The sequence below is a fragment of the Eucalyptus grandis genome, chromosome 5 (assembly GCF_016545825.1).
Source record: "Eucalyptus grandis isolate ANBG69807.140 chromosome 5, ASM1654582v1, whole genome shotgun sequence".
Lineage (NCBI taxonomy): Eukaryota > Viridiplantae > Streptophyta > Magnoliopsida > Myrtales > Myrtaceae > Eucalyptus > Eucalyptus grandis.
In genome coordinates, this window is record NC_052616.1 from 55,427,190 (window position 1) to 55,445,157 (window position 17,968).

General features: G+C 38.0%; 2 protein-coding genes across 2 annotated transcripts; both read left to right on the forward strand.

The window, feature by feature from the left end:
- The first annotated feature begins 1,552 nt into the window (after positions 1-1,552).
- On the forward strand, positions 1,553-5,700 carry LOC104445153 (cysteine-rich receptor-like protein kinase 29). The gene is made up of 6 exons (XM_039313917.1): positions 1,553-2,360; positions 3,469-3,701; positions 3,800-3,994; positions 4,142-4,352; positions 4,444-4,681; positions 4,771-5,700. The coding sequence occupies exons 1-6, from the start codon at positions 1,553-1,555 to the stop codon at positions 5,054-5,056; spliced, it is 1,971 nt and encodes a 656-aa protein (XP_039169851.1). The 3' UTR covers positions 5,057-5,700.
- A 4,620-nt stretch (positions 5,701-10,320) lies between these two features.
- On the forward strand, positions 10,321-17,572 carry LOC104447382. The gene is made up of 4 exons (XM_039313918.1): positions 10,321-10,512; positions 13,185-13,328; positions 13,453-13,532; positions 17,272-17,572. The coding sequence occupies exons 1-4, from the start codon at positions 10,321-10,323 to the stop codon at positions 17,570-17,572; spliced, it is 717 nt and encodes a 238-aa protein (XP_039169852.1).
- Positions 17,573-17,968: the final 396 nt, after the last annotated feature.

Genomic DNA, 17,968 nt, shown 5'->3' on the forward strand with positions numbered 1-17,968 from the left:
GATTAAATTGTCATAAGTACGATAGGTTTGAGACTTTTTTAACAAATTGCCCAACATCAAAAGGAAAAAAAAATCTGGAAATTCAAAATATTATTTTTGCGCATGTTTTGAGTTGCCTCTTGATGGTGTTCGAGCTGCATTTAGAATCACACTTCGCAACCATGAATGTATATCGAAGAGATTACCTTTATGGAAATTTGATAATTTTGTCTAATCTATTATGATTATTAGCATTTCTTAAGAAGTAGTAGATTTTTTTTTTTTTTTGTCAATCCTACTCTATTTCTATTTTACACTCACTCTCAGACTTTTGTCTTGCCTCTTGCAGGGCGTGGGAGTCGAAGACCACTCCTAAAACTTATGTGTCCCCATTCCCATCCCCCGGAGAATGTGGAGTTTGAACTCCTCACCTGCCCCTTTCATGTTGGAATGGTAGTCACTAGGGCGAATCTCAATGATTAACTAGTGGTAGATTATATACGCAATCGGTGATGTGTTCGAAATCTCTAGTGATGTGTGCAGATTCATCTAGATTGGGGAGAATAGCAGATCAGAGTCCCGTGACAAAAGGGTGCATCGAAAAGTTAAGTGCATTTATGTCACACCAGAACTCTTGTTGCACTCAATCCCCGGTTGTCCTTGCTTTTCTGTTGTACTTGCAAGAGACAGAGAGTCGATAGGAGGCGTCAATGCTTTTCTATCTACCCCCAGAAGACAAAGAGACTCCTATTATAATTGCAGAAGACAGACTCCGAGAAAGAAGCCTTGGCTTTTCCATCAGAGAGTCAATGCTCCTTCATTGCTTGGAAACCGCCGGTTGTCTTGTCATACTTTCTCGAGACTCGAAGGTTGCCCCTTGAAAAACACGACGACTCTGCAACAACCCTGCTAGAGTTTGGCAATCGGGGTTAATGTGGTTGGGCGATAAATTATTTATTTTAACGATGAAAAATAAGTTAAATTTTCATAAGACATTTCACCAATATAATTTCTTCATATTAGAACCTTGGTTTATGTCTTGCGTTCTTCATATTTACTAAACTCAAATTCTTTAAGTCGTTCAGTATGATAATGCTCTTTAAGAATGATATATTAGCCACCCATTCCGAATCCACCCAAACTAATAATGGATCTTTTAGGCCAAAATTAGTGAGGTATATGATGGCTCTAGCTTTCCATTCTTTAAAAGGTTTTACTAAATGTAACTTTCTGTGATCTTGAACGTATTCTTATAACAGTGTAAGTTTAAAACTCAACTTAAAGTCTCAACATATTTTAAACATTGAAATAAGACAGATCCAAATGGAAAAGTACAAAGGATTTTTTTATAAAATGTCTTAAAAGATAATGTCATATACGCTCAAACTAATAATTTGTCAAGCTTGACGTGTCGAATACTGCAATTGCCTCTATATAATATGATTCAATGCATTCTGTATCGCACCCAGTTGATCACGCTGGTCATATTGTCTAGGGAAGGAGTCTCTTGGGTAATACTTCTATCAAAGAGAAACCCAAGACACCCACACACCCAAAAAAAGAAAAAGAAAAGATGGATCCTTCAGATCTCCTTCTCTTGCTTCTTCTAATGTTTGCTTCCACCATAAACGCCCAATTCCCAGCGACCTACTGTGGTTCGACTGGCAACTTCACCGTCAACAGCACCTACCAAACCACCCTCACCACTCTCCTCTCATCCATCTCCACCACCAACTCCTTGTCCCTCTCCTATGGTTTCTTCAATGCCTCCGCCACCATCTCTGGCACCTCCCAAACCCTCTACGTCTTTGGCCTCTGCCGCGGTGACTTAACCGCCATGAGCTGCCGCGGCTGCCTTGATGCCTTGGCCTCCGACATGCGCCGCCTCTGCCCCCTCCAGAAAGAAGCACTCCTCTACACCGGGAACTGCATAATCCGGTACTCAAACGCCTCGTTCTTCGGCACAGTTGCCACAGAACCCACTTACGTGGCAAGAACCTCTGACGGTGTCTCGAGCCCGGAGACGTACAATGGCGCGATGAGGAAGCTCCTGAATGGTCTGTTGGCCGAGGCAGCGGGTGGCGGCTCGCTGAGAAAGTACGCGTCGGGGAACGAATCAGCGGGGCCTGACATGATCTACGCGTTGGTGCAGTGCACGCCTGACTTAACGGAGCAGCGATGCGGCGACTGCCTGGTGTTAGGCGTCCAGACGATCAGGGATTGCTGCGACAGGTATACAGGAGGACGGTTCATGGTGCCAAGTTGCCTGATCCTGTACGAGACCAATCATCAGTTCTTCGACCCAGTCAGTCAGCCACTTCCGCCGCCGCCACCATCTCCATCGCCATCACAGGAGGCAGATGTGCTGCCTCCAACTCTAGGTATTTTGTCTCTCGTTCAGGAGTTTCGTACAAGGCGTTTGTCTTTCTTTTCTATAAAATTATACGGGCTTCGTGCGAGATAAACACAATCAATTCTTCATATGAGCATAATCTACATGCTTTACAAACCATAAGGTTTTTTCTTTTTTCTTTTTTTTGTTGATTTATGCTCAATAGATTATGTAATTTTTCTGCTTTTTGATAAAAAAAAAAGAAGGCATCGGTTGGTCCATATTTTTTCGGGAAAGGAAGATATGTTTAATCATTAATGCATCACATAGATACTAGTCACTATCACAGTCAGTTCATTGAGTTACATTCATTGCTCGCAAGCTGTCATATGAGATTGTGAGTCTTGGTCAAGATATGAGTGCAGATGTTCGTTACGTCTCATCATTCAGTCAAAAAGAAAAGGGAAAGAAAATTGCGAAGCCATAATTGAAACATTGGTTACACGAAACAGCATGAGATCTTTGATTATAACTAGAACTATACCATCCGTCGTCAAAGTAAAAGAGATGCTAAAACTTGCCTTAATTGTATTTTATCGTCCAAAAATGAAGCTAATCAGAATGAGATTGATTAGCAATTTTAGATATACTAAGAAATTTTATCGAGACTCTCTTATTAGGTGTTGAAAAAAATGGGACCCGTGAGAGAGAGAGAGAGATCTAAATCCATCAAAACCACAATGGCGGTCACCATGTATATATCGGTCCTATATGTGCACATGGAAACGTCTAATAACCCTGCAAAAAAATTGTAAACTTGCTTCCTTGCCCCACTCTGTTTTTGAAACCGTTTCACTGTTTTTACTCTGATTGCATGAAAGTAATGATATTGAAGTCGAAAAGGCAATCGATTATCCCTAAAAACTTAAAAATTTAGAGAATAATGTGATATTTTCCAAATCTTATTAGATGAAAATTGGTAGGATGACAAAATCCAGAAATTCAAAGAACTTCCCTTGAATTATCAAAGAATGGCGTGATGTATTTTTCACATCGTAACTCTCGTAATTGGTGCTTTAGTCATTTCCACAGTCGTAATGGCGCTAGTCATTTCTCCAGCGCATTACTTAGTAATCAGTGTGCCTTTGCTCTTGCAGTTGGAAAGAGCGATTCGACGAGGACTGTGATGATTGTGGTCTTCACAAGTGTTTCTGCACTACTTGTCATCAGCATTGTCGTCGTGCTCCTGAAAGTGAGAAGGAAGAAGAAGCAGCCCAGACAAAGTGTTGAAGGCGAGTCTTTATCCTTTCGCATTGGAACAGAAACTGTTCATGAGGTTAAAAAAGATCAGAAAATAATTAAGTTGACTAAAGACTATGCTTTTACACGAGCGAAGTGGTAAGAGCTGCATCGCTTTCGACAATTAGGCCAACAACTTTATAAGGGTCAAAAGGTTAAGGGTTTAGATTTAATAAAAGTTTGTGAAACTTTCATTATGAAAATTATGAAAAGATAATAATGCTCGCTCTGAATGACCGCATTTTTGTCTTTCTAGTTGAAGGTGTGCATGAAATTAGCACAGCTGAGTCACTGCAATTTGATTTCAACACTATCAGAGCGGCAACGGATAACTTCTCTGATTCCAAGAAGCTTGGACAAGGCGGTTTTGGAGCAGTCTACATGGTAATAATAAATAGAGCATATCCTCTACTCTTTTGTATTCAAAATTTAAGCAACCAAATAGTAAAAGATGACATCAATCCAATACTTGTCGAAATGCTTCAATGTACCAATTGATAGTCACAAGGACCTAATTTGGTGAAATTATAGGGTCAGCTCTCCAATGGACAGGAAATTGCGGTGAAACGGCTATCGCAAAATTCCAGCCAAGGGGAAGTAGAGTTCAAGAATGAGGTCATGTTACTAGCCAGGCTACAACATAGGAACTTAGTTAGGCTCCTAGGTTTCTGTCTGGAAGGAGTCGAACAACTTCTCATTTATGAGTTTGTGCCCAATGCGAGCCTTGATCAGTTCATATTCGGTATGTTTCTTGAGTTGTCATTCATGAAATCAGATCCTTGCATAATGATTAATAGAGGTCTTATAGAATGTGATTCCACCAAAATGCGTAGATCCCCTGAAGCGTGCGAATCTCAATTGGGATAGGCGCCACAATATAATAATGGGTGTTGCTAGAGGGATGCTTTACCTACACGAAGAGTCTCGGCTTCGTATTATCCATCGAGACCTCAAAGCTAGCAACATTTTGTTGGACTCAAACATGAATCCTAAGATATCGGATTTTGGTATGGCAAGGCTGTTCGAGTTGGACCAAACTCGGGCCGAGACTAACCGAATCGTGGGGACCTAGTAAGTGCCACAACCTCCCAAAACTAATGCTTACCAAAAGAACAAACCAAACTGTAGAGCTAACATGGTGGACTTGTTGTGATGCATAGTGGATATATGGCGCCAGAATATGCAATGCGTGGAACTTTCTCGATCAAGTCAGATGTGTTCAGTTTTGGAGTGTTGGTTTTGGAGATTGTGAGTGGTCAAAGGAACACTCTTTTCGCCATGGACGATGACATAGAGGTCCTTATAAGCTATGTGAGTATAAGAACATACCTTCTCATTTTGCATAATATTCCAAGGATCAATCTGCTCAATGATTGTCAAGATGTTTGCAGGTATGGAAGAATTGGAGGGAAGGATCAATATCAAACATCATCGATCCCTCCATGACTTCTGGTTCGAGTACTGAAATAGCGCGGTGCATTCACATTGGCCTACTATGTGTCCAAGAAAATGTGGTTAGCCGGCCAACGATGACCTCGGTCCTTCTCATGCTTAATAGCCACTCTGTCACTCTCCAAGTGCCATCAAGACCCGCATTCTACATGCACAACAACATCGAATCTGATATGCGGTCCACAGAGGATTACTGTATGAGGGTATCTGAGGTCGAGGAATCAAGAAGCAAATCAAACCAGTTCTCAAAAAACGAGACCTCTATGACCGAGCCTTTCCCACGGTAGCCTTAGAAAATGGGAGATTAGTGTGCCCTGCACATTACTTTTTGTGTTTGTCATGGTTTTTAGATCATCAAATTACATTCTCATGACTTGATTCTTCCTTAGATTATTTAGGAGTTATATGCCTTCATTGGCTTGGGATTACATCCAGATTCATAGGATGTTGGAAGTGAAGGATATTCACGAAAAGTCATGCCTGGTACTATTTGTGTTAAGACAAGAACAGCCAGAACAGCTTGCTCTCATAGAATTCGTGTTGGACTAGGTTATTTTAGGCGTGATTTTAGGTAACCTCAACGTCGGTAGTTTGGTTTAAACATATATGTAGCTGCCAAGAAAATCATGAGAATTTGTCTCCAATTCTCTACTGAGTCAAATCGGTTCCACCATTTGAATGCTTTTCAGATGGTTAACCACTTTCATCTTATCATCTACTTATCTTTTTTCTAATACATGTAAGTTTTGTGAACTGAATTTGTTGACTTCCTGTCCCATGTATTACAGAAACTAGCCAGGTCTTTTTCTCTCGTGATGCATCCGATTGATTACAATCGCAACATACTATAGTTTACTAACATATTTTATGGGTTAGGTAAGACAAGACAAATTCGAATTCCTGTGTTCCCATATGCAGTGTTATTTATAGTTTGACCGCAATTCCTGTCAAGCATATCAAATTTTAAGATCTAAATATTGATGTAAAACTTAGGTATTTTAAGCGATGATGTCACGACTGGTGGGTCTCCCATAAGTGGTGCATTTGACTCTTCAATAAATGTTATTTGAGTCCATCGATTTTATCTTTTTTCAATTGACCGACTCATTAAATTAAGCTTGCTGCACCAAGATAGAAATTCTAATTACTAGACTTGCTCTAGAGAGTTTGTTCTATTGAGACATTAGAAAGGGAAGTTTTCCAAAAAGTTGTAAACCTATTGTACTTTTGTTAATTTAATCCTAAACATTCTAATCGTACTAATTGAGTGCTGAACCTCTTCACGTCTTGCTAGTTAGGTCCATCTAGCTAATTTGGGTAGAAATTGTTAACACGGGTACCAATCATCATGCCTAGCACGACTAGAAAATTTAATAATTTTTAATTTTTTATTAAATTATTTTATTTTTCTTTTTATTCCTTTTCCTTTTTTTCTCTTCTCTGTTTTTTTTTTTTTTTTTTTTTAACAATTCTAGCTGGTGAGATCACTAGTCAACCATCACTATCCACAGGCAAGGACCAACGATCCTCGCCTATGCTGGGGGAAGGCATCACAACCCTTCCCAACCACCACTGATGGCATGATTGAGGTGAGATCATCGAGCCCTCCCTGACTAAACAAACAAAATAATAAAAAAAGAAAAAAATTCAAAAAGTAATTTAAAATTTTGATAAAATATTTTACAAATTGTCCACTTTAGCACCAACTATGTCATATAAGACGGTCAATGTTCATGTTAGTGATTTTTGGCAAAAATTGCCCAAATGGACTCAACTAGCAAAATGTGAAAATGTTTATGATCCAATTGGCATAATTAAAATGTTTAAAATTGAATTAACATAAGTTCAATAAGTTTAAGACTTTTTATGCAATTTTCCCCATTTAAAAAGTATCCATTAATTGTAATTTATCTGAGAGATTATCAATACATGATGTTGCTTAAGCTTGACATCATCATATCTTCTTACTACGCCTCATATTGCTTAATGATTCTTGAAATTGTGTGCGTAAGAGTTGCCTTTTTTTTTCTTGGTCAACGTGTGTAGGGCCCAAAAAAGAGAGGAAGAAATAAAGGGGGAAAAGAAGACCACGATTAAGAGCACGCCCGAGAAAGAAAGGAAGAGAGAGAGAGGGAAAAAAAGGAAAGAAGAAATAAGTGGAAGAAAGACAAAGAAAAAAGAGAATTGTGTGCCACCGATGCCTTGCCAAGCCAATTTAACTATGTATTGCAATGTCCGATAATTGTTCACACCCTTGTTCATCTAATCAAAGTAATATTTGGGTTTAGGGCACAAATTTGAGGTTCCGTGAATTTTAAACTACAAAATTCGATTAGGGAGTCGTTGAGCTACAAATATATGATAGTTTAGGTCGTTCTAGAGCCGTAAGATTTTAGGAAACTCAATTTGGACTTGTAGTTTACTTGACACAGATTTTTGAAGCTGGCCATGAGTGGTGAACAATGTGCGACCAGCGGCTTTGAAGTTGAATTTCGATGGTTTTTGGCTCAATTTGGGTCAACCAAGTTATGAGTCTTCTAATACTTCAAAATATCTTCTTCTTCTTTTTTAAAAAACTGTAAACACGCTTGAAATGGAGTTTGATAGAGAGAATTATGGTGTGACCGAGTTTCGCACTCAAACTCCATGTTGTAGATAACTTTGAATATATGCTTTGGTTGAGAGGTCTGTTAGTGTGTAGAAGTTGTTTCGTTAACGTTTAAATTTGGTATAGCCGTTATATAGGTGTTGTAGTATTTTATTCGATTTTGATATTGATTCTTGTTTAATTGTTAGGATTACAAGGTTCTTGGTGCGTATAGGTACGTTGTTTGATCATAGACAATCCAAGATGAGTGGTACTATCTCTTCTTCAAGTTTGTAAATTAATATTTCGAAAGCAATATGGATAATATCTAGTACGAGTTAAGAAATGACATTATTGTTGCACAAATAGCTAGATTGAGCATTTACTACTCATTGAAATGTTTAGAAAGTGTGTCATGCAAGGTATTGTGAATTGGTTTATGAATGATTTAAAAAATGGTTGTGAAATGGTGGATGGACTAGTTTCAAAAAGTTATTTATTTAATTTATAAGATTTAAGTTTGGATTGGATTTATCATATTGGATGATGTTTGTTTGATGCTCAATATGACTTTGAACCTAGTGAGGGGTTTGTGAGTATGTGTATCGATTAAGGATATATTTTTTGGCTGAGCCATCAACTTTGTAGATAAAGAACTTGCCAAGGAGAGAACCTTAGTCGCCTTGTCACGTGCCATAACCATGGTAGGATATTGAGTAATAAATTAGTCAATGGATAGACTATTGATATGTGATTTGAAATTGATCAATGGACTTGACCATTGATTTATGAATTATGATGGTAAATTTAAATGAGTATTTCCGATTTATATATAGATGAAATGAAACAATACATAATTCATTCAACATGTATATTATATTGTGATTTTGGATTACAACTTTCTAGTATTGCTTTATATTGCATAGTAGCTAGTCGACCTACTTTGAAGAGATAAGCACTACTCACTAGACTATGGTCGCTTATCCCATTCCTTTTCAATCTTTTCAAGTTCCTCGGTTAGTGGCCAATAGGGCGAGAGTGTTATCAATGGAGGCTTTTGGGAGCTAGACTTTTTTATTATGGTTTGAGGCTTCGTCCTTTGAGTTGAAGGACATCTAGATCATTGCCCTTGTCATTGCAGAACATGAGCTGTGATAGTGTGACTCAAGAGGACTTGAAATTCAAAAACTCAGCTCAAATAAATTGAGTTTGTGACACTCGCCTTGAGTTTAAATGACCTAGTGAGTAAGAGCTTTTACTTTGATGAAATCTTAGAAGGCAAAACTTCACTTTCCTAAGGTTGATCACCAAAATTAAATCTCCGTACATAGGTTGAGTTTAACTCGAACTAGAGCTTAAGAGCTCGACTTTGAGCTTGAACTTTAATTCTATGGTATGAAAAATACTAAAAACATATGTTACTCACACTCACAATATCCTGTACTTATTTTGATTTGAATAATTGTTATGGATATATGGAGGTGCTTTTTCTTTCTTGTTTGGTATTGGAAATATAAACTTTGAGATTATGTAGATATGAAGGTTCTTGCATATTTGTTTAACAAGATTAAGGGTAATATTTATTCAACTGAACCCATAAGAAAACAAACTAATAGTATATTACGTCTTTCCAATAAATAAAAAAACCAAATATTAGAGTTTGGGTTGAAAATAGGTGATAAATCAGTTCAAATCATACTATACATAATCCCAGTGATTACAATCTTTGTATACTACTTAAGTAATATATTCAGCCATTTTTTTATGCATCAAACAACGTCCTTCTCTGATTTAGTCAAAGGCATGCCGTCATATACATATATGATCAATGCTAGAAGATTTATGACAAATTAATTTTTTTGAAACATAGCTCAAAGCAGTTCAAATTATACTCCTAGCAATTACTTTGTGTACTGCTCAAGCAATATATTGAGCCATTTTTTATGCATGAAACTTAAATCCTTTTCCAATTTAGTTAAATACATACTGTTATATACATATATGCTCGATGCAAGGAGATTTGTGAAGAATTACCTTTTTAAGACATAGCTCGAAGCACTTAAATTGAGTATGAACCAAACCTTAGATCTCGAGTTCTAGAGAACAAATTCTCAATTATTTTATCAATTTAAGTTTCTCTAGGCCTAGCAATTGGTCATACATTGAAAGGCATAGCTCGAAACACATACAAAGCCAACCTCATTTACATTATAGATCCAATATGCTTTTTTGTTAACATAATCACGCTTTTTATAATGGTTAGACTGGAACTATACCAGGGTTAAAATGCAGGAAGATATAATTGAAAGGCAAATAAAAGATCTGAAAAGATAAAATTTCAAGACCTCCTGTTTTGATATCCTCCTAAATTGACAAATCAGAGTTTCAATGCGAAAGCATTATCCTTCATCTTCACTTGACCCAAGCAAAGCTAGCTTAGTAAAAACCCTTTTTTTTTTAAAAACAAAAAATGATAGCACTATCCAACAACTAAGATTGAAAAAGAAAATCTCCTAAAGATGGGATTAAAGTCCCAATCATATTAAGCAGCTTCTCCGCTAAGGTTTCGTGCACAGTGCACTGCATCTTGATATATTAAAACAAGCAAAGCGACCTTCAAAAGACCAACAAGCCACAAAACAAGCACATTAAAAGGAAAGAAACTTGAGAGATGGAGCAGCACTTTGATCTTCTCTCGCAAGATGATCTCTTCTTGTCATTATTGTTTGATGTTCCTCAAGTATCGGATTCTAAATATGCTAAAGAATTGCAGTTTCTGGAGTTTTTGGAAGTCTCCTGCGTGATGAATATGAATCCTTCGAAAAGAGATAGTGGGTCTTCCTCGTCTTTGGTGGTTGTGACTGTCACGCCCCGAACCCTAGGCATGCGAACATCCCTCGGCGGTCGACTAAATTGTGACGTTCCCAGGATGCGTCGCCGACCCATTCATTTTATACATATACAAAAGCGAACTAATAAACCCCAAACAACAATCAAACATAGGATAGAAAAGTAGGACAACCAATTTTCACAAAACATGCTTTATATACATATCAAGTTGGTCCTACCAGTTTATACACAAGTCTTGTTTCAAAAAGAAACTAGCAGGCCACCTACACACCAGACCCTTCTACCTTGGGCTCTGGGTTATCCACACTAGGGACTTGAAAATATTAAACCATGATGAGGTGAGAAAATCTCAGCAAGTCAACACCCTAAACTCTGATCAGGACGAGAATTCACTCAGAGGCAGTCCTAAACATGCACCATTCAGATCTTACCTCGCCTTAGCACGTCCCTGCATATTAGTTCAACATATATGCAGCAAGCATAATCAATAACTGAAACACGTCATTTCATATATCAATCAATCACATGGGTCTTGATTATAAGGTAAAATCGTTATGACATGTCACATTCCATGCCACACAATTTTGCCCATAATCAGGCATGGCTATCTCAATCACTAAGGCATGTCCCAGTTATACCACGACCAACTCAATAGTCGGCGGTCATCCGGCATAATCGGGCACCATCTCGCTTTATCTAGCACGGCAACGTCTATATCTAGACGGCATTCCCGAAGGAGCATTAGCCCAGCTTCCATTGCGACTAGCATTCGTTGTTAAGGGCATCCAAACTTAATCAGGCATCGCCTCCCCGACTTTCATTGAGTGACGGGTTCCGATAGCAATCACATGTACATCCAAACTTGGCCAAGAACATCGTACTTTGCACTCAAATACTTCCATTTCAAATAATGGACTTGGCCAATTTTCTTTGTATTAAAAATTCCGGTAAAATAATTGTGTGTGGTCACACAGTCAAATCGAATCATAAAATGTGATACTCTCCCATTTCAAAATTTCACGATTTTATATAGTACATAAAATATTTTTGGTATCAAAAACCGACACCCGATATTTTTCTAATTAAATGCCATAAAATCATATTTTTGTAATAATAATAAAAAAATTACCATCAAGCACTCAATTGCATAATTTAGCAATCAATTTCACAAATGAACACATCCACGACGATTAGTGTAAAATTCTGCAAAACAGCTATTCCATCACAATTTACGCCAATTATAATTAATTAAATAAATTACAATTAAATAAATAAATTGCGATTAATTAAACTGAAGTACTTAATTAACCTAACCATGTAGGTGCCCCATCAAGCAAGCCAACTCTTAGCTTCCAACATGTAGCCAAGAACCCCAAAAACCCCTTTTTAAAATTCACTTGGCACCTTTTTTTTGGTTCAAACTCTCCGAAATAAATTCGTACGGGGTCCCGTATTTAAAATTAACCCGCCAAATTTTTCACACATCTAGCATAAAACCTCCTCGTTTTATTGAGCACATAAAACTTGGTGTCCAAACCTGACACCATATTTCTTTTCTAATTTCTTTTCCAACCACCCTATTTTGAAAACAAACCTTAGTAACCCCTCTTCTTTTTTTTTTTGTTCAAAACATTTAGAAAATAATTCATAGGTGCCCATGTACTCAAAATTAATCCGTCAAACTTTACATGCACATAGTTTAAAATCCCATTGTTTAATTGAGCAAATAAGTTTTGGTGTCCGGACCTGACACCTCATTTATTTTCTATTTAATAGTTCATAAGGTCACATTTTTGCAATAATGATAAACACCCAACATAGAGCAATCAACATCATGATATCACACATAGGTTCTAAGCATGCCAAAAGTCAACCATATCACTAAATATATGTTATCCAACAAGCACGACACCAAGAACAACAACAAAATCACAACCGGTAGAAACTAGGCCACTCGCGCGTCTCCAAGTTTAAATCTAGAAACATAACAAAAAAAAAAAAAATCAGAAAATTATCAAATTTGAATATGTTATAAAAGAAACTTAAAAGAAAATTTTTTGTGAAGATATCTTGACCCAGATATTTCTATATTAAGAGAATTAAATCGCTCAAACCGTTACAAAAACTGTGACCGTGTCTAGAATTTCTACTTTCCAAAATCAGTTTTGTTTGAAGTCCAAAACGTATCCATTTGATATTAAATTTGACTATATTAAACTAAAAGATGTGATGGACAACTTTTGTGAAGGAACTCTTTCAAAATTCGAACCCTAAGAGTTGATAAAAATCCATTGAACACCGAAAGGTCATTGGTTCCAGCATAATCCGAGATTCTATTTTGCAAATAATGAAGCTGAAATCTCATTCTTTTAAATCCCTAAAATCTTGAGTAAAATATATGTCATAGTTGAAGATGTCTAAAACATTTGTCAAGAAGGAAGCAACCTCAAAATTGTAGCATATTTTTCCCCACAAAAATGGCAAATGGCGAGGGTCCAATAACCGGATCCGAATTTAAGCTAATCCAACTTAATTAAAACTAATCCTTCTTAGCACTAATCTTTCTTAGCACTACTATAACCATGCTAATTAACACTAATATAATCTCTTAAGCACAATTAACAACCTAATTAACAACCTAATCAAGGATTAGGGAGTTAACTCACTGGAATTCAATGGTGGCAGGCTCACGGCGACGGCAACACGACGGCAGCGAGAACTCGAGACTACCGTGTCTCCAATGGAGGCTCGACGGAGGCTATGATGGCCTCTCAAGCTCTCGTCCAAGGCTGGTTCGGCTTGGCTGAGCTTGCCAGGCGAGCTGGACAGGTGCGGCTGTGAGGTTGGGACGGTGCTGGTGGTGCGGTGGAGTGGGCTAAGCTATTGATTGGAACGGACATCGCTCGGCTGTGGTGTTGGGCTGCTCTGGTGGTAAAGAAAAAGGGAAATGCAGGGCTGGTTTGTTGGCGTGAGGAGGGGAGGAGACTTGGTGGATGAAAATGGCGTGAAGGATGCTACTAGGATGGGCGAATGGTGGGTCGAGTCCTGGCATGAGTGGAGTGGCAAAACAAAAAGAAAGGGGATCCGCTGAAGGGAAGGGGATCAATGAAAGCAAAGAAAGAAGAGAGAGATGAGGGAGGAAGGGGTTGCTTCGGCGGGGAGGGAGGGAGGGGGAGAAAGGATTTGAGCTTGAGAGAGAGAGTGAGGAGGGAGGAGAAAGTCAAGCCAAGCAAAGACTTTAAGGGTAAATATCTCTATTTTCATCATCACTATGCCACACAAGTCTTCATGCTTCATCTTCTTTGTCCCCCAAGGTCAAAAACCCACCCAATGGCTATTTTTCTCCCATTTCTTCACAAAGTCTTTATGGTGGCCAAAAGTCCCCTTAGAGCAATCCATACGAATTTCTCCTATTTCTTTTGTCCAAAATTGATTTTTCCGCAAAATTTCAAGCTTGATGAAATTTCTTTGAAAGATGAGACGACGTTCTTAAAATAAATCGTGACACGCTCGAACGTTTGATTCATGAAACCGAGTTCAATTTCGTGGTTAAAATCGACCGAACGTGATTTTAGTGCGACCCAACCTACCGGGTAGCTCTTAGGGATTTTATCGCGTTTGACCTGTGATCGATAATTTTCAATCCACGTTTATGAATCTCCGACTCGTCGGCGATTCTCGATTGTCGTAAAAATCTCAAGGTTTCAATTACAGGTACCGAGTACAGAATCAACAGAAAATTGGGTTAGTGCCATTCGACACGAATTTTGCGATCAGGTGGAATCATCCACCATTCAATTGCGCATTTCCGTCAAATCGACCTATATCCGATCATTAATTGATTATAACGGTATCGTATTGACCCTTGTTGATTATCACAGTTGAGTGATCGATTCCCAATCGGATTCTCAAGTATGCTGCGTTTATATCCCTTAACGGCTTCACCTAATAGGTTAGTTAACTCAAGAGTGATCAGCTTTGAGAAAAATGGCCATAGACGTGTCGACAAAAAGCCCATTTCATATTATCGAAACGAGATCGAAATTCAGGATGTCATAGTGATTGAGGCAAACCCACACATAAGTCAAATGAAAATCATAGATCTAGTTGAGATAGGCGTTCAAAAAGATGGTGGTGAGTCATCAGAGAGCTTATGCGAGATTTGCACAGAAATAAAAGAGGCCAAAGAGATGTTCAGGATCGGGACCGTGTATTCTCACACCCTTCTCTCTCTCTGCCTAAGTAGGCATGTGGAGAGCAGAGTCCTGTACAGTGTCACTGTTAGCTGTATGACTTAAAGCAACTATGTAATAGTTACATATCAAGGATTATTTACTGGCAAATAAGTTTTTTCATTCATTGTCCAATTTATATGAATGAAGTCCATAAGATCAACTATGATCGAACCTATTCTTAAGGTGTTAAGAATATGTGTGACAAGTTACAGTTATGTGAATCTTTAAACAGTTCTTGGTTGATGGATCATTGAGAGGTTATTAATGATCATGTTGAGACCGATGTGTTCTCAAGTTTCACCATTTAGTATAGAATACTTGAGGGGATGATGAGTCACATGTCATTAGGTATTATGATATCTGAGTTAGAACACAGGTGCTTGTCTTGGGCAAGTTCACTAAACGTGACATACATAGAACGATTGGCGACATAGAAGCTTTTAGTGGAGTCAATGTCTGATGGTTCATGCTTTGGTTAGGTGTAAGATCCTTAAACCTGAGGCACAATGTTGACTTGTATGTTGGATGGCTATGGTTCACAAATGTGCATATTGACGCTTCGTCGAACCATCTCTGTACTTTGTGGTTATAGTTTGTTCACATACGAAGGCACATGTGTCCGCAATATTGAATCTATCTTCTTGTTATATATGGATATATAAGATTGATGTCCTATGCGATCTAATCGTGACGGTGTATTGAAATCTTCGGCTAGGGTTATAATCGAGAATCAATCGTTCATATCTCGAAGAAATACATGTCAATTAGATTTGGGCATATGATCAAATTAGTGGCTTGACCAATAGTTTCATGGCCTTTATTTGATCGGGACATGGTGAGATAGAAGGATTGAATTACACGGTCGCCAAAGCCGATAGGTTCATTATGTTTTGAAAATATTTCTCACTATCGGGGTAGCCATGATATATTGCTAGATGTCACTCATGGTTTGCAGGAATAGGAGATTAATTTGGACAATTAGTTCTCTTGGTTGTGCTAATGTGTTAATTCAAGTTCTGCTGCTAGCTCAGCAATAAACCTAGAGATGTCACACACCATAACCAATTAGAATGACATTTGAATGAGAGAGAGTATTCCAAATGTGTTTGGAATTGAGCCAATTTGATTGAGTTGGGTTAGAAATAAAAGTTCTGATGAAGGGGCTTTAGAGTTTACAAAGTCTGAAGTGGGTTTTAAACTCTACGGCTGAATCAAAGATCTTAAGCGTGTTCAGAGTTAGTGACCGAATTAATAATCTAAACTGAGTTTAGAATTAATAGCTGCATTAATGATCTAAAGTGAGTTTAGAATTAATCGCATCATTAATGATCTAAAGTGATTTTAGAATCAATAGCTAAATTAAAGATCCAAAACGGTTATAAATTTAATAGTCACATTAAGTTCTGAAACGGTTTTAGAACTTAAGGGTCACATTAATGATTTGAAACGGTTTCAAAATAAATGAACAATTTAATGATCTAAAACGGTTTTAGGTTTAAATGACCAATTAATGTTCTAAATAGTTTCAGTAGTAACAGTCAAAGTAAATATTTGTAACAGTTACAAAGTTAATACCCAGAATAAAAACTTGTAATAGTCACAAATAAACGTCTAGAATAATGCTCTATAACAGATTCTGAGAGTTAATGTCCGAATTAGTGTTTGTAACGGTATCGAACTTACGTCTGTCAGGAGTTAGGCCGAATTAATTTTAAATTGGTTTAGAGTTAATGCGCCGATTTAAATGTGATTCGCATTGGCTATAAAAGGTAATACATAGAGCAAATCGCCGAATGATGGATGATTGATAATTGACAATCGATAATTGAGAGTGTTGATGTTGATCAACAAAATCACTCACACGAGAGCAATTGCTAGCACAATTGTGGTTGTGAGATCTTTCAACATCTCTCTTCTATTCAACATGAAAATTGATGTGTCTGAACTACATGCTTGACACTTGTGGGGCTGGATCTGAAGAATGTTATAGCCTGCAAAGAGATTAGACGTTCTGAAGAACGTTAGAACTAGTATTATCGGAAGGCATCAGACATTGATGGTCAAGAGTCCAAGAATGTTAGAACTGGTTTTACCAGAAGGTGTTAGACGCTTGTGGTTAGAGTCTAAAGAACGTCAGAACCATTGATGTGAGGACATTGAACGTTTGTGCTTAGAAGAACCGGTGTTAACAGAAGGCGTCAGACGTTCGTGGTCAGAGTCTAAAGAATGTCAGAACCATTGCTACGAGGACATCAGACATTCGTGCTCAGAACCCGAAGAATGTCAAAACCAAATTTGAAGCATAATACAAGGTTAATATGATTAGCCCATTTAGCTCTTCTATGTATTTTTGTTAAAATGCACTAAAAATGCTTTGGAAACACGTGTATGAGCGTTTTTACTTCCGCTCCCATCAAACTTTGATTTTAATTTACTTATGTACATATGCTTCGTTTATCGAAACAAACACCAACACTCACCACCATCAAATGCCCAAGATTGGAGTGCAAGGGTGTCCTACAGATTAATTTTTGCAGGCAAATCCTCCCTGAGAATGTTCTCTACATCGGGCAGAAATCGCTGTGCGAGGCAATGTTTCTCGACTCGCAGAAGTTCTATCGCCCTTTCCAGAACCGCTCAGCCCTTTTGATCATGGACTATGATGATGGGCAGGTGATTAGAGAGAGTGAGCGCCCATATTGCCATAGGTTGTTGTGCGCCGAGTGTTCCGTGCCGTGGCACGCTGGCGTGTCACGCGAGGAGTTTCAGTCACTGAATGAAGATGAGAGAGGGATTGAGGATCTCATTGTGAGGGAGCTTGCAAAGGAGAGGAAATGAGAAAGATGCCCCAATGCAAATTTATGTGGAGAGGATTTAGGGCTGTGCTCACATCATTTGCAGTTTCGCGATACGTTCCCTGAAAAGATTTACTTGTTAGCAAATCATTTATCAAGCCAAATCAAGAAGCTTGACACATTACAGCTTCTTTGTTGAGATCCTATAGATGTCGCAGAGACGTTGCTTGTGTGTAGTTGGCGAAACAGATTTTATAGGGAATCTTCCATTTTTACAAAAGAATTGTCATCGATTGTGGGTTTCAAAATTCAAATGACATAAAAGGCAGATGAGCTCTTGTTAATGTAATTCAAGTACAAGGTCTCAGCTTTATTCATCAAATTTTAATGGTTAAAATACGCTTGAATTCAGTGTGAAATCTGCTTGACTAGGCGGTGG

Excerpts from the sequence above, each read along its gene's own strand:
- LOC104445153 (XM_039313917.1), top strand. The coding sequence starts at position 1,553 with ATGGATCCTTCAGATCTCCTTCTCTTGCTTCTTCTAATGTTTGCTTCC. Across the intron at positions 3,702-3,799 it reads AAGACTATGCTTTTACACGA|TTTCATTATGAAAATTATGA; the intron begins GCGAAGTGGTAA and ends AGTTTGTGAAAC. Across the intron at positions 4,353-4,443 it reads CCTTGATCAGTTCATATTCG|ATCCCCTGAAGCGTGCGAAT; the intron begins GTATGTTTCTTG and ends CAAAATGCGTAG.
- LOC104447382 (XM_039313918.1), top strand. The coding sequence starts at position 10,321 with ATGGAGCAGCACTTTGATCTTCTCTCGCAAGATGATCTCTTCTTGTCA. Across the intron at positions 10,513-13,184 it reads CGTCTTTGGTGGTTGTGACT|GCTCACGGCGACGGCAACAC; the intron begins GTCACGCCCCGA and ends CAATGGTGGCAG. Across the intron at positions 13,329-13,452 it reads TTGCCAGGCGAGCTGGACAG|GGCTGGTTTGTTGGCGTGAG; the intron begins GTGCGGCTGTGA and ends AGGGAAATGCAG.